At 46.9% G+C, this 24951-nt stretch overlaps 1 protein-coding gene across 1 annotated transcript in view; it reads left to right on the forward strand.

Annotated features, from left to right (window-relative positions):
* CACNA1H (calcium voltage-gated channel subunit alpha1 H) overlaps positions 1-24951 on the forward strand; it is a 479184-nt gene that overhangs the window by 440558 nt on the left and 13675 nt on the right. Inside the window, exons 27-32 of the mRNA XM_084642056.1 lie at positions 1358-1467; positions 2591-2724; positions 4346-4416; positions 14903-14981; positions 19555-19676; positions 20155-20493. Of these exons, the coding sequence (XP_084498182.1) occupies positions 1358-1467; positions 2591-2724; positions 4346-4416; positions 14903-14981; positions 19555-19676; positions 20155-20493 (855 nt within the window). The remainder of the gene's footprint in view (positions 1-1357; positions 1468-2590; positions 2725-4345; positions 4417-14902; positions 14982-19554; positions 19677-20154; positions 20494-24951) is intronic.

The raw sequence follows: 24951 nt of genomic DNA on the forward strand, positions 1-24951 counted from the left end.
TCACATTTCCAAAAACCAACAGAAGTCCATCCCACGCATCAGGGGAGAGCAGTCGCACAGATGTCAGTAGGAGAATTTTGCCCTGAAATTAAGCCATCTCTGAAGTTCTGGGTTCCCCTGTCACCAAAGCAAATGAGATTTTCTTTTCTCTAGTGTTACCATTGACTTTTTGTTTCCTATTGTGTCTGGTTTTGTTGTTCATTTTTCTGATTTGTAAGAAACCTATGGCCACATTTGACCAGAAAACAACCCTAATCAGGGGGAAAAAGCTCTTTTACTCCAGAGCCATCTATTTTAAGATTTGAGCAGTGTGTTTTTTTGCTATTTTTGGCCTCCAACTCCAATGAAATCCATTAGAAACAGTCATCATCTTAAAGTATAAACACTCTGGATTCCTGACTTCCGAACGCGGCTTTATAGAGGGAGCGAACATTACACCAAATATGGAGATCACTGGAGATGTAACACATTTTGAGAAGGCAAGATTTCATCTGTCTCCAATATTATTTATTTTGCTGAATGTATTAAACTAAGCTGAATTCCTAGGAATAGCCACACCGGAACAAAGCAATGATCCATTTAGTCCAGTATTCTGTCTCTCATCATGGCCAACTCTAGATATATCAGAAGACAGTGTAAGATATTCATAATGCACCTTATAACAAAATTGTAGTAAGTGGGAAAGGGGTTGAATTTCCTCCTCTTCCTCCTGTGTTCAGCAGTTTATGCCCTGAAGTCTGAGGATTGATCAATAGCCATTGTAATTTTTGGACTAGCTAGTATCACTGCTGATGATGTTCTTATTCAGATCAACATCTAGTTCTTTTTCAAGTTTTGCTATGGTATTTGATGCAATAATATTTCATAGCAATGATTCCACAGGCTCATTCTACTTTGCGTTAAAAATAGAGGACGGATCAACCCATACAGTTCAGATCTGGATCTTGAAAACTCCCAAAGACTGGGGGGGTCTGGAGGCATGGTTTTGGCTAGGGTCCTTCTTTAGTTAAAATGTAACTATTTTTAAACAGCATAGAAACTTGTCTTCTCAATTTCCACATCAGAGTGATTCTTTTAGGGCCTAATTCTGATCTCACACTGGGGCAAATCAATAGTAACTCTTCTGAAGTTATTGGAGTTATACAAATGTGAGTTGCAAATCAGGCCTTTAAACTCTTGTTCATTCATATGCAGAGCACCTGATTTTAAGTTTCCAATCCTCAGCTGCTTTATCCCTCCATTGTGCTTTGCCCTTTCTTTTGTCTCTACCTCTACCATCCTCCTACCTGCCAAGTGCTTTGTGGTGGGACGAAGGTAAAGCAGCATGTATAGAACTAACAAGTGCCTTTCCTTTCAGACCCTGGATGAAGCTCTGAAGTACTGCAACTATGTGTTCACCATCGTTTTTGTGTTTGAAGCTGTTCTGAAGTTGGTGGCATTTGGTTTTCGAAGATTCTTTAAGGACAGGTGAGATTATTTTCAACTCCTTTGTGTTTGGCCCAGGGTCTAAACCAGAAGCCAAGCAACTGAAGCATTGCTGTAAAAATAACATAGTTGGATACAAGAAACTCTGTGCTGACTAGCTACAGCTCCCGGGGATGTCTCACAGGAGTCAAGAAGTTAACAAAATGATGATTGACACCACTGGTCACGCTTTGTAAAGGGAATAGGAAATTAATACAAAGGGTTTAAGTGTGTTCTTAGCCCCTTTCACTGACTCCACCAAAGAATTTATCAGTGCTTAGTTTTGCTTGGCCTTGAGGTGACAGTCAAGCCACTACCCTTAATACATGCCTGGAAAAGACTATTCTTAACAACGTAACGGCACCGTTTCCTGCAGAACTGATGTCCTATCCAATCTAGACTAGTCCATAGGCAGCCTGCAGGGTGCTAGCTAAGTAAACCCACCAGGAATGGGCAAAGGAAGGCACCCTCAGCACTGTTGTCCTCTGACTACAGCTACCCAGAAGCATAACTTCACATTTTGCTGCTCACTCGACCGGATACAAACATATGTGACAAAGGGCTGTGATTTGGAGACCCGCTGAAGAGCCAGATATGTCAAAGAGCCTTATTTCATGCTTCACTTCACACAGAGGGGTCAGATGCTGTTCCATTTAGTCCTGGGAACAGTTTGTGTCCCTCGTTTATCCAGACAGCTGATGCATGGTTCTAGGCTGCCATGAGCAAGCCTACTTATCAGGAAAACTCCTTAGGAAAGTAGCTTAATCTCTTTTAGCTAAAACAAGTATGAGTTTTTAAGTTGCACATTGGTCTATCTCTAAGGAAGGTAGGGATATCAGGAACAATGTAGCATAGTATGGTTCCAACTTTCCTCTCTAAACTTTGGGCCAAATCCTGAGCTGGAGTAAATCAGTTGAAGTACCTGGTGCTTTGCCAGTTAACACCAGCTGAGGTTCTGGCCCATCAATCCTGGATCTGAAAGGGGATGGGGTGCTGGCCTTGCCCACGGTCCTTTCTATAGGAGAATACAATTCCGCTGTTACAGGGCACCATCCTAACAACTCTGTCCATGACGCTCCTTTGAAGTGTGGTTCTTTTTTCGTCTTTCCCACGTGTACCCTGCTAGGTGGAACCAGCTGGACCTGGCCATAGTTCTTCTCTCAATCATGGGCATCACGCTGGAGGAAATTGAAATGAATGCCGCGCTGCCTATCAATCCCACGATCATACGCATCATGCGGGTGCTACGCATAGCAAGAGGTAAGAATTGCCTTTCCAGCCTGGAGCCTCTTCAGTGACCATGCCTGATCTCTGGGGTGATTCCATAGAAGCCAGTGGGGTTGCATCAGGGATGAATTCAGCCCATTGTGTTTCATTTCTAGGTCATTTGAGTTTGATTCAGACCTAGGGATGGAGCCGGGCTGCAGGGTTTTGATTCAAAACTGTAGTCTGATCTATAGATCATGAATAAATATTCCCAGTTATCACTTTGAGGGATGACAGGTTCTTGTCCCAAGATCAGGCCCAGTATTATTAAAATTATTATATAGTTGGGACCCCCGATGTGCACAGATGCAACACTCACACTATAGGAACTCTTTTATATTGACAAATAAATAATTTATTAACACATTTAGCAAAGTCACACACTCTAACTCTGTAAGGTAGACAGAGATAATACATAAAGTACATCGGAACATCCATACTCACACCATCCCTTGCAGAACAACCTGAAATGTTAGCCATTATCTTCCTCATCCCTGTCACCCTTCTCATCTTCACCAGTGGCCATCATTCTGGCCCCTCCCCAAGGCTACATATCTCTCTCTACTGCCCCAGTTTGGGATGCCACTTTTATAATATGTTACGCTGACATTACCATGTCTAATGCATATTCAATAGGGGTTTCTCCCCTCTTCCATATTTGTATTTCCTCCCCTTACCAATGTTAAGGTGTCCGCCTTCTATAGGTTGGTGTATTTATGATTTCACCCCATTATCTTATATGTCAATTCATTGCCATGGCACTCTTGCGGTCGGATGTTTCGTCCAAAACCTTCCAGAAGCCGGTGTCAGTTCATGTTCTGTGGTTGGCTGATGTCATTATGGACAAAATTCCCCCCTACGCTCTACGTCCAGTTCACCAAAACTCACGCATTACCTAAGTTTATCTATGCCAAAGTTCATAGACCTCAAGCCTCTTGCTAACTGCTGAAGCCAATGACTTACAGGATACAAGCCTGTAGGTTCCTTGCATTGCTGCTGAATATAATAAAACAGAATATAATGCAAAGCAGTGAATATAATGGAGGTAAGCTGGCCCAGTGGTCTATAAAACCCAATATTCCCAGATATCATGGCCCATCTCTAATTCAAACCCAGGGTCCTAGACCTCTTGTGGGAAAAGATCTGCCATGGGAACACACAAGAGCAAGGACTGGTAGATTTCCCACATCCTAGTCTCCTCCTTAGAAGAGGAGGATCATACCTCATGGAGTGAGGCACCTTCCCTAGACATCAGCTGCAATGGGGCAAGGAGGAGAATTGACTTTGAAGGTTACTGTCTGCTCCCATTCACTTTGGAAAGGACAGGAGGGAGTAGGCCCAGAAGTTCCCCCATTCTGTTGTACGTGCCATGGAGGGGAGTATACTTGACACTTAGATCCCTGTCCCTGCATGCCGTATTTATAAACGTAGGGCCTGATCCTCCTCTTTAACAGGCGTAAATGTGGAGTCACTCCACTGACATTAATGAAGTGGCTAGAGAGAGGAGAATCCACCCCACAGCATCTGTTTCACTCCTCTTCCTTGAATAGGTTTGTGGTGTTTACATAAAAAATGTGTCCTAGCCCTGGTGCTTCAGCTTTGCTTCTCGTTGTAGTGTTGAAACTGCTCAAAATGGCCACGGGGATGCGAGCTCTCTTGGACACAGTGGTGCAGGCCCTACCCCAGGTAAGTCCGGAGACAGGATCCACGCCAGACAGGGACAGAAGAGTTTGACTTCTCTCATGGATTTAGTTTTTGTGCTGCACCTTGTAGGAGATGCTGGTCCTGGTATATAGTCTTCGTATTCTCCATTGATACAAATGGTTCTGCTGAGAACTGCAGGCAAACATTCTGCCCTCGGGGACTGCAGGGTAGATCTTGTTCCCTGATTTTCTCGCCCCGTGCATGCATGGAATCCCCAGGAGTTCTGGGCTTGGTGAGAATAGCAGAGTGTTGGAGTTAGAGATCAACTGTGCAGATCTAAGAGCAAAATCTACCCTTCAACCTTTGTAGGCAAAGTTGTTATAAAATACAGAATTGGGGAGTCACGGGTGGACCGGTGCTTCCCAACCGATGCATCACAACTCCCGGGTTGGGCGCAGGGCACTGAGCGTTTCATTACAATTACAAAAGAAAATAAAAATTTCCAGAATAACTGCAGGGCAACCAAAATCTTCCCTGTTTGCGAGGTCAGATGTTGTGGTTATCGTAGTAGGTCTACTCCTTTCATGTCTGCAAAGGCCAGCCGGACCCACAACTCACTCCCCCGCTCCCCCATCTCCTGGAAGGTCAGGTACTCTGCCATCCTCTCAAAAGGCACACCCCAATAATTATATAGCCTTAGCATCATTATCACTGATACATGGTTTACTCTTACTTCTGTAGTAAATGGGAGGGGTCACCAACGTTTTTGACTTCAAATGAAGGGAGACAACCTGAAAAGGCAGAGAGAGATCGGGGTGGACTGAGGAACCTGCTGGTGAAAGCATTGGCATTAAAGGACTCTAAATGTGCACTAGATGGACTGTCCATATTTGACGATTTCCTTAAAATCCCCAGTTCCTTTATGGGGAAATCTCTGCTTTCATTTTTAAAAGAGCAAGTGTCTAGCTCTCATGGTTGTCAAGGAAAGCTTGAAAGCATGATCCCTAAAGGGTCAAAATCCAGAAGGCAAATAAAAAGAACCCAACGTTTTGCATTGGAGGTTGTTGTTTTTTTGTTTCCTCCCCTCCTCCCAAATCTCATTATTTTTAGACCAATCTCGTGGGGTTTTTTTGTTTCGGTTTTTTTTTTTTTTGGGTCACCTTGCTCCTGATGTTTGAGTGCCCGGGGTTGGCAATCCTGCCAGTGCTGTAGAGGAAAGCATGATTTTCCACTGCCTTGTACTCTCATTTACACCTGAGCAAAGTGGGTTTAAAATGCTCCCAGATCAGTATGACAGCCTCTTGCACCCACTTTATTACAGGCATTAAGTGCTGAGACAAGCCTGTGGAGAATTGGGCCTAGGTAACTTGTACAACTTTGGTAGGGTTTATCTACACAGGGAAATTTACCAGTGGGACTATACCAGTGTAATATCCCTGGAGTTACTCTGGTATAATGTCCCAGATGCTTTCTGCTTTCTGAATAAGTGTGTCTACATGGGAGTTGTGCCAGATAGCTACAGAGGTTTAATTGTACTGGGATAGCAATAGAAGTATAATTGTACCGGCATAGTTCTGCCAGTACGTTTCCCCATTTAGACAAGCCCACAGCCTCTCCTGCCTGAACTGAAAAACAGAAGTTTCTTTTTCTTGGAAAGCTCTGTTTATCCTTCACCACTGCCTCAAAAGATGTTCTTAATCTAAGCCAATTGCTCTTTGGTATTTAGACTTTGCTTTCAACAATGGGCTTTGACTGAGAAGAAAGCCTGGAATTTACAAACCCGACCCCTGCGTTGGCATTTCAAGAAAACAATTTATTTGTGTATATTCTTTTTCTTTCGAAAGCCATGAATTACAGAACTTTTTTAAAAAAACAAAAGGGGCACTTGAGGCCGGGTTTTCTACTTGTGACACAGAAACCAAATTTTCTGCTAATGTGAAATCCCGGGGAACCTTGCAGGCAAATCTTGTGCTGATAAAACCGCCATCTGTCATTAAAGTAAAAGTTGAGGAAAGGAGGAAGGGGACTTGGGAAATCTTCCTCCCCATCCTCAACCCAGATAACGTTGCATTACTTAAAGCTGCACCCAGGATCTGAAGCGCAGGGAGACATTTCTTACTCTAATGTATCAGTCTGTGTAATTCTTTTGCGCTTGCTTGTTAAATGACGAGAGAGGGGAATTCCATTTGTATGGGTCCTGCTGCAGCTTTTGAAGACATCTCTCCCGGAGTCGGTTGAATTAGCCCTTTCCAGCACTCTCATGCAGTACTAATTACAATAGATTTCTTTTCCTCTTTCAAGGGTGATTTTTGTTAGTTTCCTGTTCATCTGTATTACTTATCAAGAGAGATGAGCTTGATCTCCCTCTGCAGAACAAAGCACCCTGAACTTTGGGGATGCTGGCCTTTGAATCCACGTTTTGTAGCTGGCCCACTGAGACAGGGAATCATCAAGATCCAAATGCATGGACTCAGCCTGTGCCAAAATCCACAATCCCGGTTCATTAATATTAATGAACGTCAGAATAAGCGAGCAGGAAAGAGCCACCATCAAATACCTTTCTCCTCCACTAGAACGTCCAGTCTGAGCATCTAATGAAAATAGTCCGCCTTAACGCCAAGAAGAGTTCCCATCATGCACTGCTCTTAAAGTGGTAGTCTAGGAGAAGTGAGGCAAAGAAGCAGTGGTCAGGGGAAAGACCTTAAAAAGGTAGGCCCCCCCCCGCCCAATCACAGCCCCAATATTCATAATGGGTCAACCCCCACCAAACATTTTGGAAGTTCAAATCCAGATCCAACTCTGTGGCTTGGGCCTGTCCCTGTGTCAAGGTTCCTCCCCCACTCTGAACTCTAGGGTACAGATGTGGGGACCTGCATGAAAAACCTCCTAAGCTTATCTTTACCAGCTTAGGTCAAAACTTCCCCAAGGTACAAAATATTACCCCCGTTATCCTTGGAATGGCCGCTACCACCACCAAACTAATACTGGTTACTGGGGAAGAGCTGTTTGGATGCGTCCTTCCCCCCAAAATACTTCCCAAAACCTTGCACCCCACTTCCTGGACAAGGTTTGGTAAAAAGCCTCACCAATTTGTCTAGGTGACTACAGACCCAGACCCTTGGATCTTAAGAACAATGAACAATCCTCCCAACACTTGCACCCCCCCTTTCCTGGGAAATGTCGGATAAAAAGCCTCACCAATTTGCATAGGTGACCACAAACCCAAACCCTTGGATCTGAGAACAATGAAAAAGCATTCAGTGTTTTACAAGAAGACTTTTAATAAAAAATAGAAGTAAATAGAAATAAAGAAATCCCCCCTGTAAAATCAGGATGGTATATATCTTACAGGGTAATTAGATTCAAAAACATAGAGAACCCCTCTAGGCAAAACCTTAAGTTACAAAAAAGATACACAGACAGAAATAGTTATTCTATTCAGCACAATTCTTTTCTCAGCCATTTAAAGAAATCATAATCTAACACATACCTAGCTAGATTACTTACTAAAAGTTCTAAGACTCCATTCCTGTTCTGTCCCTGGCAAGCGCAGCATACAGACAGACCCAGACCCTTTGTTTCTCTCCCTCTTCCCAGCTTTTGAAAGTATCTTGTCTCCTCATTGGTCATTTTGGTCAGGTGCCAGCGAGGTTACCTTTAGCTTCTTAACCCTTTACAGGTGAGAGGAGCTTTCCCCTGGCCAGGAGGGATTTCAAAGGGGTTTACCCTTCCCTTTATATTTATGACACCCTGTCTGTCTGTTTTGTGGCGATTTTTACCTAAGGCATCATCTCTTTTTCAGTGATGAACCTGTGTTTTCCAATTTCACAGCTCAGTTGACCAATCAATAAAGATATCTAGTGACCTGGCCAGGGTCACCACAAAGACATTATCGATCTTTGCTCTGCTGCACTATGAGCGTCCTAGGAGAAGAGGAATTTTTTAAAATGCAGAATGAGCAAATCATACAGTAGAGGAGAATTAAAAAAAACAAACAGTGAAATATCCTCATTGGCAGAGGAAGAATCCCTCCTGTGGACTTACAGCTTTTACATATATAGAGCCAAATTCTGCTCCCAGGTATGCTAATGTAGATCCCAAAGCGACAGTGTTACTCCAGGTTAATGTGAGTTAAACTGACATCATTAACTAGACATTACTAACCATAGCTCAAGTTTTTCATCATGCTAATTTAGTCTGACCTCCTGCATAAACCAGGGGAAAGAACTTGACGATGCAATATCTGCATCAAGCCCATAACTTCTGTCGGCACTCTAACATCTCTTGTAGAAAGATATCTAGTCTTGACTTATAGATTGAAAGTGATGGAGAATCCACCACATCCTTAGGTAACTTTTTCCCATGGAGAATTAAATACCCTCATTGTTTAAAATGTGCACCTTATTTCTCGTCTGAATGCGTCTAGCTTCTGCTTTCATTGGATCTCGTTATGCCTTTTTCTGCTAAATTAACAAGCTGTCTTCTGTCAGAAGTCTCTTCCTTATGTAGGTACTTGTCAACTGTGGTCAAGCCACCTCTTATCTTCCTTTTGAATCAGCTAAACAGATTGAGTTTCTTTTATCTCGCACTGTGTGAGGCAGGTTCTCCAGACCTTGAGTTCTTCTTGTAGCTTTTTTCCACATCCCTTTTCGTGTGTGGACATCACAGTTCTACACCCCCTCCCAGTAATGATGGCACTAATACTGTATACAGAGGCAATATCACTTCCCTACTCCTGCTTTGAAATTCCCCTGATTATATATGCAAAGATTGCATTTGCCCCCTTAACTACAGCATCACACTGGGAACTCCTATTCACCCCAACTCCTTTTCAGAGTCACTGCTTTCCAGGCTACAATAACCCCATCTTATAAGTGTGACCTACATTCTTTGTTCCTAGATGTATGACCTTGCTCTTGGCTGTGTTAAAATCCACGTTGTTTGAGTGAGCCCGGCTTACCCAAGTGATCCAGGTCAGTCTGTATCACTGTTCTCATATAAATCGCCGGTCAGAAAGCATTTGCAATCAGTTGCCAGTATTGCTTGTGATGGGGAAGGCAAAATGAAATTCAGCCACAGCAGTGCTATTGGTCGTACAATGTGGGGCCTTTGCTGTCAAAAACACAAACAGAAACGGCTGACAAATACATAGGGTGCAACGGGTGCTATTTGTACATACTCCCTTTTCTGGCCATAATCACAATTTACAATCCATGAAAGAATCTACAGTGGAAATGAGACATTTGCAGAAATGTGAGGCACAATAGCACAGCTAAAAGAGAGCATTTGTTGCAAGTCGAACTGTTTGATTTTTCTTTGTATCCCCCACAGTAGGTTAAACTCTGCTCAGTCACACCACTCTAATTCCGTTGGAGCAACGCTATAGATTTTCATTGCTGTGGCTGAGAGCAAAATCTGGTCCAATCTGTCAAGAAGATCTGGGTTCTTCTTTTTTTACTTCATCTATGGAATGCACATTAATTAAACCCAGGATTGGACAACATACCCCCTTCTTCTCTTCAAAGCTTGGAGCTCTGTACAACGGAGATTCTGTGCCAAGAAAAATGTGAAAAACTCCCTGTTCCCTGCTTCATTCTGCTGAAGGACAGAGGCTTCAGTTTGCTGCTGTCTGGGAGTTTAACTCTTCTAGGGGCAGCAGCTCCCATAGAGACTTTTGGGTGCAGCTTTTAAAGGCGTTTCTGCTGTTGTCTAAAGGGGATTTTATGATCTAAACAATAGTCTATTGTTATCATCCCCTGAAAATATACAGCGATTGTAAAGGCCCAGAGAAGGGGAACAAAAATGGATTGAGTGTGGGACCTGCAGCTGACAAGAGCAGGGAGAGATTAAATACTCAGGAGCCCCATTGAAGTCAATGGAGCTGTTCCTAGGTCAGGTCCACACTTGACCCTTAACTTATTTAGCCACCAAAAAAAAAAAAGGGGGGGGGTGAGGGGGGGAAGAGTCTTGACTGAATTATTCCAAATGATACAGGCTGCAGTGAAAAATGATCAGTCCCTCTTTTTTAACCCTGTCCCATAATACGGGAACAAGGGGCTCTTTTGCACCTCAGGCCATTACTGGCCGTCCATTCTGAAAAGAACTGTTGGCTTATTGGCACTAGATTAGATCTGTGGTTAGCTCCCAGCTGGAAGGAAAGAAAAGTGAGAAGAAAAAGAAAAGAGGAAAAGTCGCGGGGGAGGGGAAGGCAAACAAAAATGTAAGCGCGTCTAGAACCGGGCCGAGAGACACTGGTGGAGCAATGCAAGGCTGTTGACTGCCCTAAAGTAGTCACGTAGCTAAGCAGAGCACTGCAGCCTCCCAGGCTGTCGATCTGGCACCTTCGTCTCGGACTGGAACTCACCCAGATGATGTCCCCTTTCCAGGCTGGCAAATGTGTCCATTTTGTCCTCTGTCTAGTACATAAATTAGCTGGCATTTCCCTAATTCCAGAGTTATTGCTTTGGATGGTGGGAGCTGGCAGGAAAAGATAAGGACTCGTCCTGGGAAAGGCATGGCAGAGGCTTAGCTTTGTGAGAAATTGCTCTTCCCAGGCACCCGGGGATGCCCCAGTGCATTGTCTACATGGGCGGCTGAAATGCCAAGGGGCAGGCTGGCAGTGCGGAAATGGAGTCAGAGCAGTGAGAGGTCCAGGAGGAGCTGAAGCAGGTTTCAGGAGCAGGAGAGAGGAGGCCTTCTGCCTTTCATTAACGCCTCTCACAGAGCCGACCGGCAGAGGGTGGAGAGGAGGTCGTCAGTCACAACGCTCTGTAGGGCTTGGTTTTGACTCTACGTCCTGACAGTGGATTCGGTAGCTCTGTGGGCCAGGAGCTAGCATCCTGCTCTGATGATGATCCTATTAGCACTTCTGGAGCACTTTCCATCTGAGCCTCCCAAAGGGCTTCACACAGGAAGGTACGTACCATTCGCCCCTGTTAGATACAGAGGGAGAATCAGGACACAAAGGACCTAATCCAAAGCCCATTGAAGACAACATGAGACAACCCTTTGATGTCACTGGGCTTTGGATCAGGTCCAGAGAGAGGTTATAAGACCCACTCGCTCCAGATTCACACAGCAAGTCAGTGGCCTCAGAGGGAGCAGAATACAGGCATGAATCTCGGCCTCGACATCCCTTCACCAACAGGGTGGGCCCGGCTCAGAGGAGCCAACACTGCTACCTCAGCATAGCCTCTGCGCTGCCTGAGAGGCACTGGGTCTCCCCATGGTTCCCAGTGTAGGGCTGCACCTTCAGGACACAGCTGAGCCTTTAACAAAAACAGCCTGCGAAAACCCCTGTGAGGTGGCAAGCTCGTTCTGTGGGTGGGGAAACCGAGGAACGCAGCGGTTTAGGTCATCAAAAGATCTGTGGCACAGCTGGGAACAGAACCCTGATCCCCAGCCCACTGGTGCTCAGCTACCACAGCGACTAGATTAGGTTAAATAGAATAGCTGGAACCAAAAGACTCCCCTCAGTGCAGTACTAAGGAGGGTGATGTCCTGAGCAGCCAAAGCAGGGAGAGGCCCCAAGCCATCCCTCCCAGTGCATGCTAAGCCCATGCCTTTGCGTGACGTACTCCGTTCTGTGGAGTCCTCCTGGTGGCCTGGATGTGCTCAGTAAAGCTGCTGGTCTTCCGCCTCGCTCCTGAGCCTTAGCACGTTAGTTCAAGACTCCCAGTGGTTGGAGATATAAAAGGGAGGCAAATAGGGTGGCAGGTGACCTGCCAGAGCCCTCCATGCATAGGTCTCCCTTGACTGTGTGGAACAGCAGCATCCCGCTCCCTGTTCCCCAGCCCCACGCTGGGGAACGGACCAGCCAGGGGGATGTGTGCGCTGTGCGGGCTGTCCCCCCGTAGACCCGTGGGGAATCCACTGTAAAGGCCAGAAACGTTTAGGCTGAATTAACTTGTCTGGGAGCCTCTCTGGGCCCAGCAAAGTCCCTCTCCGAGATGTTCCACAGGTAGGGAGGTGGGACCAGGCTGCTGGGGAGACAATCCAGGGGTGGGAGAACAGATGGCCCTATCCTACCCCTGATCTGCAGGCTCTGTCGCTGCATCCCCCGTTTGTTTCATAGGAAAGAGCTCCACAAGACAGCTTCCCGGGGCTTCCCTTCCCCGGGTTCCTCCCCACCCTGACTGCTCCCTGGCAGCGAGCGGTCTCTTCCCACTGACATTGGAGCCACAGCGAATGACTGATTACGCTCTCGTCGCCAGTGAGGGCAGCCGGGTGGGTTTTTTGTTGCTTTTTACACCCGGTTCAGACAGTCCCAGCGCAGGTCAGGGGGAGGCTAGCGGATAAACAGAGCCTGTGCTGAACTGCCAGGGCAGAACCGCCTTCGGTAAACCTGCCTCAGGTCACTGGCTGCCAGGACAATGATTGCTGGCTGTTAGAAGATTGGCTGGATCACGTGGGTCTGTTGCTCCTGGAGAGCCCAGAGAAGGCATCCCAGGCCCTGGCTGCTGTAGAAGAGTGTCTGGACACGATCTCACCTGCCTCGTTCATCACAACAACAATAATGATTCATACTTAGCCCTTCTCTAGTGCCTGTCCTTGCCAGCTCTCCCGATTGCTGGGCTGACCGCAATTACCTCCCTACGAAGGGACTGTAAACAGGTACGTTTAGTTGAAGAAGTGAAATGACTCGCCCAAGGCCACGTACATAGTCCCCCTCCTATGCTGTTCTGCAGCTTTCTTTGGCCAACTTCCGCACACCCTCCCTCCCCCACCTCCTTTGCCGGAATGGGCCTCTGATTTCTTCTTCAGACTTCGGCATCTGCTGAGGCAATGGATCACCGAAGCCCCCTCTTTCCAGTAGCTTGAGGCATGCTCCTGTTTAACACAGAGCTGAGGCGTAGCACGCAAACAAGCTCAGGAGTAAGGGGGAAAGCTGCCGAGTTCATTGCTCGCCGTGTGCACCACCAGCCAGACACATCTCTGCACGTCAGGAAGGCTGCGCAGCCACATCAAGCAGTTTTTACTGGCAAGTCTCGGCTGGAGTCGAGCCGTTTCTTGGCTCTCCTCTTTTGCGAGCCGGGTGTCATCAGGGTAGCGAAGCCAGGACTCACTGTTAGAGATAATATCCGCACATGTCATCTTTAAAGCTCATAAACTGGTGACCACAAAACATGACTTGGCTAATTGCACTGGCATTACACTGGGAGATTTTCCGAGCTGCAGTTCTGGCGTTTGTGAGGAACACTGTTCTTCATCTTTCGATTGACACGTCACTGAAGCCGGTATGTACATGGAGAGATAGGATACCAAGATGGGAACTACCAGTAGGCTATCTCAGGATCTTGGATTTGTAACCCTTTTCCTTATTCCCCTTCCCTACCTCCACTTTGTTTTCCATCATCACATCATGTTTCTACTTAGACTGTGAGCTGGATAGGCCAGGGTCTGCCTCTTTTGCCTGTTTTGTGGTACCTAGCACGCTTTTAAACACCATAATTAATAACGCAGCAGAGCCATGAAAAATGTTTGAGAATCTGCCACCTTATAACTGATATATGAAATATATAAAATCCTATATATAAAACCGATATAGGAAATACAGGGCAATTTCTAAAGCTTCATGTGCATTAAGATTCAGGGTAGTTCCTACTAAGTCACACTTACGGGTGGGTTCAGAGCTCCAACAAGGCCAGGGGGAACTTGCAATAGAAGATCTTGTGGGGAAGCCTCAGGAACAGCCAAGCTCAGGTAGGAATCGCTTTGAGTCTGAGTGACCAGTTAAACCCATGCCCAGGACAGGGATAAGTTTGGACACCTATTCAGGGTCTGTGTTGCTTCTTGAGGAAGAGATAGGGACTCTGCCCATTCTCCATTGGCAACGAAATCTAAAGCTGGATTAACAGACTGCTTGGTTTGGCTGGGGCCTTGGTTTTTTATTTTCCATTAGAAGAAACACTGCAAATGAGATTTAACCCAGACGGTTTTACCCATTGGCTGGCGATTTAACCCATTGATTACAATAACAGCACACAGCCAGGAAATGTTAAAGGTCACTGTTGACCCCCGCTGGGTCAGAGGGAGCTTTTGAAATGAGGCAGGTGCCTGTGTAGGAATTGAGGTGCCTCACTTCAGTGTCTTATATTTGAAACTCTTCCCCTTAATCATCATACAATAAACTTTAACAAACCACTAAAGGGCTTAAAATCCAAACCAAGGCCCCGATTCAGCCCAACACTTCAGCACATGCTGAACCAAAAGCGCATACTTAAATCCCATTCTGTGCTCAGTGGAATTGGGCCCTAAAGCCGCACAATGAGCACAATGGGGTAGGAGGGTCCTATGCAGACACTGACAGTAGGTAAGACACAAAACACCTGTGGGTGTGGGTGGCTGAAGTGGACAAAACCACCTGAAAGAGAGAGGGTACCAGGAAGCTCTAGAGATGAAAGACTCAGGGCGGCCCAATAATTAGCCACTGGCCATTTGTTTCCCTTTTTTGCTTGTGTTTAAAATGTAATGGAGTTGGTTGTGACCTCAACTTGCCTGACCCTTGTTCTGCTTTCTTCTTATGTAGGTAGGGAACCTTGGCCTACTTTTTATGCTCCTGTTTTTTATCTATGCTGCCCTGGGAGTGGAGCTGTTTGGAAAGCTAGGTGAGTAATGTGCTTGACACTGATTATTTCATCCAGTCAATATTTATTTGTCTTTCTCCGTTTCCATTGTTTTCTCTCTCTCTCTCTCTCTCTCTCTGGTCCTTTATAGCTCTGCAGCTCTGAAGATTAAAGCTTTCTCTTGATCTCAGGGTCACAGCTGACACATGAGAATGTAACACAGACCCTTTCCACACCACACACACACACACGCAGAGTGTTCTGACCCTGCTTCCAGCTGCAGAGGAACTGTTTACTGCCTAAATATAATAATCTTGCATGGATATATTCACTAAGGCGGAATTTCACTGCTTACAGCCCAACAGATGAGTCTGCAGAGTTGGCTTAGAACCAGGTTTATGTTGGAGTAGCACCACAGTGAACTTCTCACTCTTCAGATCTTCCGCTGCCCTTAATTATTTCCTTTTCCGATAGGTTTTGGGATTCTGTCTTGTTTATAGATTGTTCTCAAAGAGCCATTTCCCCCTTTCTCAATCATCACAAAGCATCAGCTGTCTTAGCGACTTACCACCGACATCGCTTATTTACCCTGCTCAGGGGAGGTCTCTGGCACTGCAGAAGAAATGGCTACATAGTCACATATGTACTGCCATCCAGAAGAAGAGCAGGAGGCGTTAGACAAGAAAGACAGCATAGTCCTGCTTTGCTCCCAGCTTCTTGGGTGCTGGGAAGAGAGAATACCCCCATTCCAGATCGGTGACTTCCCCACCAACTCTTGTTGACCAAAGTCAGGAGACATCTACACTGGGATCAGAGGTGTGACTGCAGCACCTCGCTTTGATTGAATTAGCTCAAATAACAAGCAGCGGGAGTTACACAACACTGCGCGGGCCCCTCGAGATGCTAGCTCATGCTGTTGTGGCTTTGCTGCTATTGTTAGTGAAGCTAGCTAGATCTGAGCTAGCTCGGGTATGTCTGCGCATGCTCCCGTCACCCCTCTGACTGCAATGTAGACATAGCCTCTGTGTAATGTACTTTCACAATGTGGCTCTCTGGCTCCCTCTAATGGATGGACCACATAGAGGTCTGTGGGTCCGTCAACACTGCAGCTGGAAGCGTGTTTCCCAGCTCGGGTAGACAGACCCATCCGCGCACTAGCTTGCTAAAAATAGCAGAGTAGCCATGGCGACAGCTTAGGTGAGCCACCCAAGTATGTACCCAGGGGATCCAGGTGGGTTTATACTCGGGCAGGTAACTCAGGCTGCTTCCCATGATACCCCTGGCTACAATGCTATTTAGCATGCTAGCCCGTCTGTCTGCCTGGGGTGGGGGACACGCTCCTAGCTGCAGTGTCGACATACCGTAAGAGTCAGGTGATTGCTTCATGCTAACAGTGCTGCATCTTTTAGCTCAGGAGGGAAAGATCATGAATTTAGAGGCATGCATGCTTTTAGGCCCCATGTTCAATCCTCACAGATGACAGCCCATCTAGGGGCATCACCAACCTTCCATTAAGCATGTCCGGGAACACAACAGAGAGACTCTCGCCTAGCCAGCTCCACAGCACTGTCCCCTTTCAAGTGTGACAGGCCCAGGGGGCAAAATAGAAGAGTCACGTCCCAGGCATACCCTCGGTATCTCAGTCACAGATTGGGAGTCCCACACACGTTGCTTGGGAAGCCATTAAAGCTTTGATTTAGGACTCACTTTTGCATGTTCTGACTCTAACAAAGCTTCAGAAACTTCCAGAGCAGCTGCTTCCTCAGCCCGTACGGATGGAGAGGAAGGTCTGATCATTTTCAGATGGGCTTTACAGGGTGACAGCCGTGCTTAGGGCCTGACTGAAAAACCTTGTAGGGCTGTGGTATTTATATGAAACAGCAGGAGCTTCAGAAAGCTGTGCAGTTAATGATGCTGTTACTCCAAAAGCAACATATTTTGCACTGCTGTGATGCTTTTCAGTGTATGGATTTCCATGCACTTTACATATATGTATTCCCCATAATCCTGACTGGGAGATCAGGAAGTGTTAGTAGCTCCATTTTACAGATGGGGAAACTGAGGCACAGAGAAGGGCAGTGACTTTCCCAAGGTCACCCGATGAGTCACTGGCACAGCTGTGAAAGGATCCCTAAGTCTTCTGACTCCAATCCCAGGTTTTAGCCATTAGACAATGCCTCTTGGGGAGTTGTGTGATCATTCACATCAATGCTCTCTACTGATATGTCTAAATGACCCCGTTGTTTTTTTAAAAAATGTTGTTATGGTAGCAGCTAGGGATTCACCTGAGATCCAGGCCCCCTTGTGCTAGATGCCGGACACATACAAAGTGGAGAGGGTCACTGCCTGGAAGGGTTTCCAATCTAAATAGACAAGACAGACAAAAGGAATATTTTTATATTCCCATTTTACAGCTGGAAAAACTGAGGCCCAGAGCAGGTAAGTGACTTGTCACACAGTAAGCATGTGGCAAAGTCACTAACAGAACCCAGATCTCCTAGGTCCCAGATCAGTGAGCTACAATTCGATTCTCTTTTACCTGCCATTGCAGCTGTATATCTACAGTACAACATCTAGGCTTGTGCAGCAACTCTCCAGAGAGCATCATTGAAAATGCGGTGATTCCTGTGCCAGGTATCTCTGGTAGCAGCAGTATTTATTCACCTATCCTTAGACAGAAGATACTTGAATACCTTAAAGACTAAGCAGCCCTCTCTGCAGTTCTAAACCCGTGCTGTGTTTCTATGCACACTCCATGCCAGCTCTGTGCAATAAACTATTGCTGTGTGTGGTTTGAGATTGAGACTTGATCCCAGCTGCGACGAGCACCCAGCCAGCCAGCAGACCGCTTCCACTTCCTGACTTTTATTGGGAACAGTTTGATTTTTCTTCTCTCAAGCATGGCTGGTCCATGTCTGCCACAAAAAAGCCCAGCTCCCTCCTCAGTGAGGTTGGTGGCCGGCTTTTTTTTTTTTTTTTCTTTAATGCACTTCAGAAATAAATGACGAATAATGAAAGGCTCTTGCAAGACAGATTGCTGCCTGTCCTAATGAAAACTTAATGAGCCTGTGTTTTATGTACAAGAGGATGTTTGGTGTGTGCAATTTACATGCATTAGGATATTAAATCTCCGGGGGAAAAATATAAAAATTGCTCATGTTATTCCAGTAAAATATCCCTTATGGGAAATGTGCTCTGTTTAAAAAAATAAAACAAGATAATCAACACAATGGAGAGAGTAATAGACAAGCCGCAGTGCAGAGCAGCAAAGAGGGAAAGCAGTGTTCGTAACCAATCGTGCAGAGTTAGCTTACACGGTCTTACTTCGTTCCACTTCATTTTCAGCGTCGTATATAGTTAGTACTGCCTGTTAAAGGGGTCTTGGAGGGCGAAAATGCAATCAGGTTTGTACCTATGGCAAGTTACTTAATCCTCAGGATGTCTTCAGAGATTTTACACACATGCCCAGCAAGCCAGACTACTCCTAGTCATAGACTTGGCTCTTCCGTAGCACGTTTCACCAGTAGGGCTCATAGCAGTATCATTGTCCCCCTTTGTGCAGCTGGAGAGACTGAGGTGAAGGAACTTGCCCTAAGTCACCCAGCAGCAGAGCCATCAGCAGAACCCCACGTGTCCTGAACCTCAGTCCAGCACTGTGTCCTCTAGGCCACACTGACTAGAGCGTGACAGAAATGTTGGCTCTCCAAACCAGGACGATTGCTTGGGGAGATTAGGGTGAGGGGAAAATCTGCTGCAAAAGAGCATGTTGCCTCTGAGAACAGAGGAAGGTAGAACCGTCCGTGAAGATCGGCTTGCACTGCAATTATGAGCTACGGACCACATCCGGGGGCACGTTAACATGCCCTTCTAAGCTCCAGGATCCCCCACAAAGCTAGGCTCCGATTCCAAGGCTGCAGATTGTGAGCTCCTTGGGGCAGCCGCTGTCTTTGTGTCCTGTCTGTACAGCGTCTAGCATCGTGGGGTTCCGGTGATACAAACAGTAACAACATCCTGTACAAGATGAAATCATGGAACTGAATCAAAGAAAGAAACTCCATGTAGGGTAAAATCCCACTACCCTAGAAGCTTAGTGAAGGTAGGGGGTCTGGTAATGGAGATGCCCCTACAGATAAAACCCATATGGTTCATCTTCCACTTGCAGCTCCCTCACCCCGCAGCACTATTAACCAGTGCTTCCAAATGTACCTTACCAAGCTCTCATCCTCCCCTCCACCTTGAATGAAGTTGGCTCCATTGGGTCACCTGGTGTTACCCTCCCAAGAGCATTGCAAAGGCACTAAATAATAATAATAATACTACCTAGCTCTTGTATAGCATCTTTAATGAGTGGATCCAAAAACACCTGACAAAGGGTGGTCAGTATCATTTATCCCCATTGTACTGTTGGGGAAACTGAGGCACAAAGCGAGGAAGCGATTTTCCCATGGTCACACAGCAGGCCAGGGGCAGAGCTGAGACTAGAACCCAGGTTTCCTGAGTCTCAGGAATCTGTATCTGCTTGGCCACACTGCTGTATTGTCAGTTGGATCTGTTTGTAAACCAGCCCAGTTAAGAACTGTTTTCATTGTGTTGCTTTCACTTCTGTTCTGTGCAGACTGCAGCGAAGACAATCCCTGCGAAGGTCTGAGCCGGCACGCAACCTTCACCAACTTCGGCATGGCCTTTCTCACCCTCTTCAGGGTGTCGACTGGAGACAACTGGAATGGGATTATGAAGGTACTTGCGCTCTCTGTCCATGCTGCTGCCAGCTTCGCCATGCTGCAGATGTTCTCTGCCCCCTTTCCTCCACGGAACTGGCCAGTGTGAATTTACACCACAGCCCTCTATGGGAGGAATCAATTGTGCATTACAGGCTCTGTGCTTCTAAAAGATTCCAGAGCTTCCCCTTTAGCTCATGTGGCAGGGGGTTGTGGCCTTAGACAGCTTATCCCACTGCACCCACTTACCCCATCTCTATTCCACTTACTGCAGTAGCTCAGCTGGGTGTCTCTAACATCAGTACAAAATAAAAGGAACTAAAATTCCACCCTGCATATGGCATGCTAATTCCTCAGCCTGTGTCTGAAATAATATTCCCATTATCTGCACAGTGCTGAACAGGCTGGCTTTGGAGTCCCTCTGTGGTTTAATGCTTGTTAGCAAAGCTCAGTCTGATTCAAAGCCCTCCCTCCCTTTCTCTCTCTCTGAATCTCAGGACACGCTGCGGGAGTGCACCAAGGAGGACAAGCACTGCCTGAGTTACCTGCCAGTCATCTCCCCCGTCTACTTCGTCACCTTTGTCCTCATCGCCCAGTTTGTCCTGGTCAATGTGGTGGTGGCCGTGCTGATGAAGCACCTGGAGGAGAGCAACAAGGAAGCCAAGGAGGATGCAGAGATGGACGCAGAGATAGAGCTGGAAATGTCCAGAGGAGGGAGCACCCCAGCCAACAGTGGGGGTGGAAGTGGCACCTCTGCCTCGGACGTCAGGGCCCCCTACGGGAGCCAGGAAGCCATGAAGCCAGAGTCCCCCATGCGAGTGAAGCATCAAGCCCTGGTAATGATTGACTCAAGGCCTATGGTGTCTTCTAATGAATGGGGCAGGGAGCTTCTGGTCAGGATCTGTTGACCAGCAGAGGCTCCAGAGTCTGTCAGAACCCCAATTATATCAAACTAAAGGGACGTGCCACAAGGCAGTTCAAAAGGAAGACAGCTTTTCCTGTGTCCCCCAGGATCTTAGGGCTTGGGAGTAGTTTCCACCCCCATCTCTGAGTCTTCCAACAAGATGAGAGGCTCCCCATGATGTAGGGCAGTCTGGCTCTTTGACCTCCACGTGTGACCTTTCACCACCCAGCATTCCAGGGGGAGTTTTAACTTCCATTTCTCATAGGCATCAGCAGTGGAGGAGTATCCCTGGTGAATTTGGACTCCGAGAAGTAACAGCCCAAGTCACATGTTATATATACCACTCCCCTCTTTGTACATCATTTTACCATGAACAGCAGCTGCAGGGCCACTGGTAGCACAGGAGACCTTGCCCTGAGCAATCCCTGTTCGTGGGCTAAGCGGATGGCAGGAATTTCTTCCGTGCAGGTGCAGAAATCCAGCTCAGGTTGTTGTTAGTCTTAGCACATCAGCCTCTTGGCAGGATATCCAAAGGAGCCAGTCAGGGTTAGGTGCCCAAATCACTTGAAATTCAGAGGGGTTCAGGCTCCAGTTTGAAAACCCCAGTGCTTGACCTTAGGGTGCAAATCCAGTTCTGACCGAAGCTCTCTCAACTCTCATTGACTTCAGCAGGACTTGTGTTTTGCTTATGCTAGGCTGAATTTGGTCCTGGGCCTTTTCAAAGTCCACAGCTGATGCCGACTTCCTTGGTTAGTGTGGAGACATCCCAACCAAGCGGCATTTTGAACTCTGACTCCTATTTACCCTCCAGAAAACAGGGCAATCAAAATTCAGGTAGGAGCGGGGGTGAGATTTGTCCCATTTCATGGCAGACAGTAGATTGAAAACAGAAAAATACAGAATTGTTTTGCTCATATCATCAAAAATTAATCTACCATAAAATCAATGGGGGTTTTAGACTAAATAGTGTTTTTTTTAATCCCTCAGACTCTAATAAGACAGACAAAAAGTAACTTGGTTAGACAGTAGCCGGGGAGTCAGCATTTTGAATCTAGAGCTTAATAAAAGTTTCTACCGGTAAATGAAGCACAATAGAATTGGTTAAATTTCTCCTTGGGCTTTGAGATCTTTGTTCTGATCACACACTGAACACAGACCGATCATACTTTTTACAAGTGTGGTCATGATCTGTCAATAGTCACTGAGCAAATTGCAGCCCGTGGGTTGTTTCCAAAACTGCTAATCTCGCCTGCTCATGGTGCTCATGAATAAACTGGTGGCCATCCAGTTATTTGTGACTAGCCAGTAGAACAGCCCCAGCAGAACAGACTTGCCATGTTGTTCCGTGTATTGGTAAACCACCCTTCCATCAGCTGGAAAAAACCCCATACAGCATGGTGTTACCAGGATCAGTTCCTCACCGTGATCTACATCTCAGGTGCCTTGGGTTGGAACAGATGTCTCATGGAGTTCCTGCTCCAGGTACCTACAGGAATAGGCCAGAGGCCTGTCTGAATCCAGGTCAAGAAGTTGCAAGCTAACGCTTTAACCCCCACTCATTACAGTCCTACGGAAACCCTAATTGAATTACCGTGTCCATCTGGTGTGGAATTGGGCTCCCCGTTTAGCTAGGTTCTCAGACATTCAGTAACTTTGTCCTGGGCTGGGTTGCATGCACGCGTAGGAGATATGAAACCACGGGTGCTGGGCCGTCCAAACGTGGCAAGGGTGGGGAGAGCCCAGCCCTTCCATGTGAGTTAGTGGAGCTGGCCAGGCCCCGGGGAAAGTGCCTGCTCAAAGCTGGCTGAGCTGCTCTTCCAATGGGCATTATCTGGGGAGCCCCCAGAGGGATCTGGAGGAGTCAGTCAAAGTTCCTACAGGGCAAGGGGGTGAAGAGTTCAAGGAAATACTGTTCTTAGGGTAACGGAGCAGGAGACTCTCACACCTGGAGTAGAAGGGGCTTTTACAGTGTCTGGGCGTGATGGGACGGATGCCTTTGCAAGAGGTAATAAGACACTCCAGACTTGCTTGCCATTTGGACCCTTTTCTGCCTTCTTTTTCTTTTCCTTCCCGTTTCATACGGAGGGGGCAGGTGTGGGGAGAGCGTGTGTGAGCGCAGGGTTGAAGGGTGAACCCCATCCTTGCTCCGCTACTGATACCTTTTATCTTCCTAATTTTGTCCCTGAAGGAGGCACTGAGCTGTGAGAATGTGTCTTTAGCCATCCCAGACTCAGACCCGCTGGAGGGCAGAGAGACTCCCCGGATGGAAAACACGTCCTTCCGCTCTGCTCCTCACCACCATGTCCTGACACCTTCCCACAAAACCCCAGGCTGCGAGTCAGAGGTGAATGAACGACGGACCGTTGCTTCTGGGTTGTACCATCATGCTTTGGTGCTGTGCAGCTGGCCGCTGGTGTGTTAATGTCCGCCTAGCGTTGTCCTCCTGTTGCTTCACAGCTAGAGCAGTCTGTGTCCGTCCCCTGTCTTCCATGCTGCCTTTGCATCTGCTGAGCTGGGCACGTTCTAAATCATTTGGCTGGGGCAGGCCAAGGAGCCTGCATGGATTGCGCGTGACATGTTCTTTTTAGCCAAGAGAGCCCTGCACTTATTAGACAGAGGGATGGACAGATTGTTAAATAAACAGTGAATCCTTCAAGTAACACTGTTATGTTTCTCCCACATGGAAAAGCTGCTCCCCACTGCTTCGATATGGACGTGACATAGATAATCCACTACTGCTACAATTGGCTTTGATTTTTCAAGTCGGTCAGCTGGTAACCTGCGGATTTTCAACCTGGCAGGCCATTTGTTTCCATTGTGTGGCTCATGTGAGCATATTTTCTTGGTTAAGCTAGAGGGGGCAAGCAGGTAGAGATTTCTATAGATTTCCTGCTTTTGGTTGAAAGATCCCGAAATTGATTTTCTTGCAATTACTGGGAACTCCTTAAATCTGTGCTGAGAAGGTGGAACGGCACAACAAAAGCAACACATGGTACGTAACAGTCTGGGCCCTGGCACAGAAAAGTGACATGACAGAAAAACTCCACAGCTACTCCATGATTGGTTGGTTGCACCTCATCTTATGATGGGCGCTCAGCGGGTAACTGACAGTACAGTAAATGGCCACGTTTCAATGTGTCTTGGGGAAGTGACCCATGGACATCCCTGGGTGAGGTCATGCAGCAAGAAAGGCAGGAGTGGGTCGATTGCTGTTGAGAGTCATTCCTGTATTTTGCCACTGAAATGACCTTTGCAGGATACAAGGGGGGCAGGTGTTTTCCCACACTGACCCTTCTTGCTTCTAATCTTCTTTTAAACCAGTGCTCAGGCTGGGTCCTGTATCCAATGAGAGTGCTTCTTAACCCCAAAGCAGGACTGGCTCCAGACCCCTTCAGCACCCATGACCAGGGACAGTGCTGTCTGCTAACTGGCGAGGAGTCCCCAGATTTAGTTTTAGGCCTCTATTTTGGGCTGCTGTTTCAATATGCGATGGACAATACAGCAACGCACCTGCTCTGCACGCTCTGTTCTGGATGCCAATGGACTCCTAACCGAAGTTCAGTGTACTAATCGTTGCTGGGCCGAGGTTACCTTAAACTCTGCCTCTCCAGCTCTGACTCTCTGGCATCCTGGGAGCCGCTGATGCCAGGGTGATGGCAGGACATCTTTCTTGTGGGTGCTGCACCTCTGCAACTCCCTCCCACTGGAACCACACTGAAGTGTATATACCTGTTTCAAAGAGAGTTACGCTTTGCCCAGACTTTCAGCTGATTGAGAGCTGTGAAATTCTGGGCTCTTAGCCAAATGGCCAGAACGATCTCTTCTCTCAATCTTAAATCAGTAGGCTATTGGGTTTGCTCCTGTCATTTGGAATTGTTAATGACTGGCCATGGAAAAGGGACCCAAACACCATTTGTAACGGGTGCCTTAGAATTGTGTGTGACAATGACCGTGTTGTGGCAGCATCACAACAAGACAATGTTTTGAGACATAACACCACACGACACAGGAAACCCCAAGTCTAGACTAGAATGGACCTCCCATAATCAAGCCATCCTGGCCTCATTAGGGCCATGCTGTCTCTACCTTCTCTACTCTACTGATGTCTGTAATTAGAGTGATGAACAAGGCATGCGGCAAACATCTCTGGAAATCTCTGGGCATCCAGTGGTCAGTGGCATCTCCAGGCAAGTTCTGGGCTAAGACTGAGTTATTGACTGGAGGGTGAGTTTTCAGTGGGTGAGGCAGAAAACAATCTGTATGAAGAGAAGCCACTCTGAGATGCTTCTCTTGCTCTCTGCAGGGCTTCTGCTTCCTTGTCTCCTTTAACCTTGGCCACCTGGAAGCTAAGCTTTGAGTTGCATCAAAGGGAGACTGTGGCAAGGGCATG

Source organism: Lepidochelys olivacea (genome assembly GCF_965140295.1).
Source record: "Lepidochelys olivacea isolate rLepOli2 genome assembly, chromosome: 10".
Classification (NCBI taxonomy): domain Eukaryota; kingdom Metazoa; phylum Chordata; order Testudines; family Cheloniidae; genus Lepidochelys; species Lepidochelys olivacea.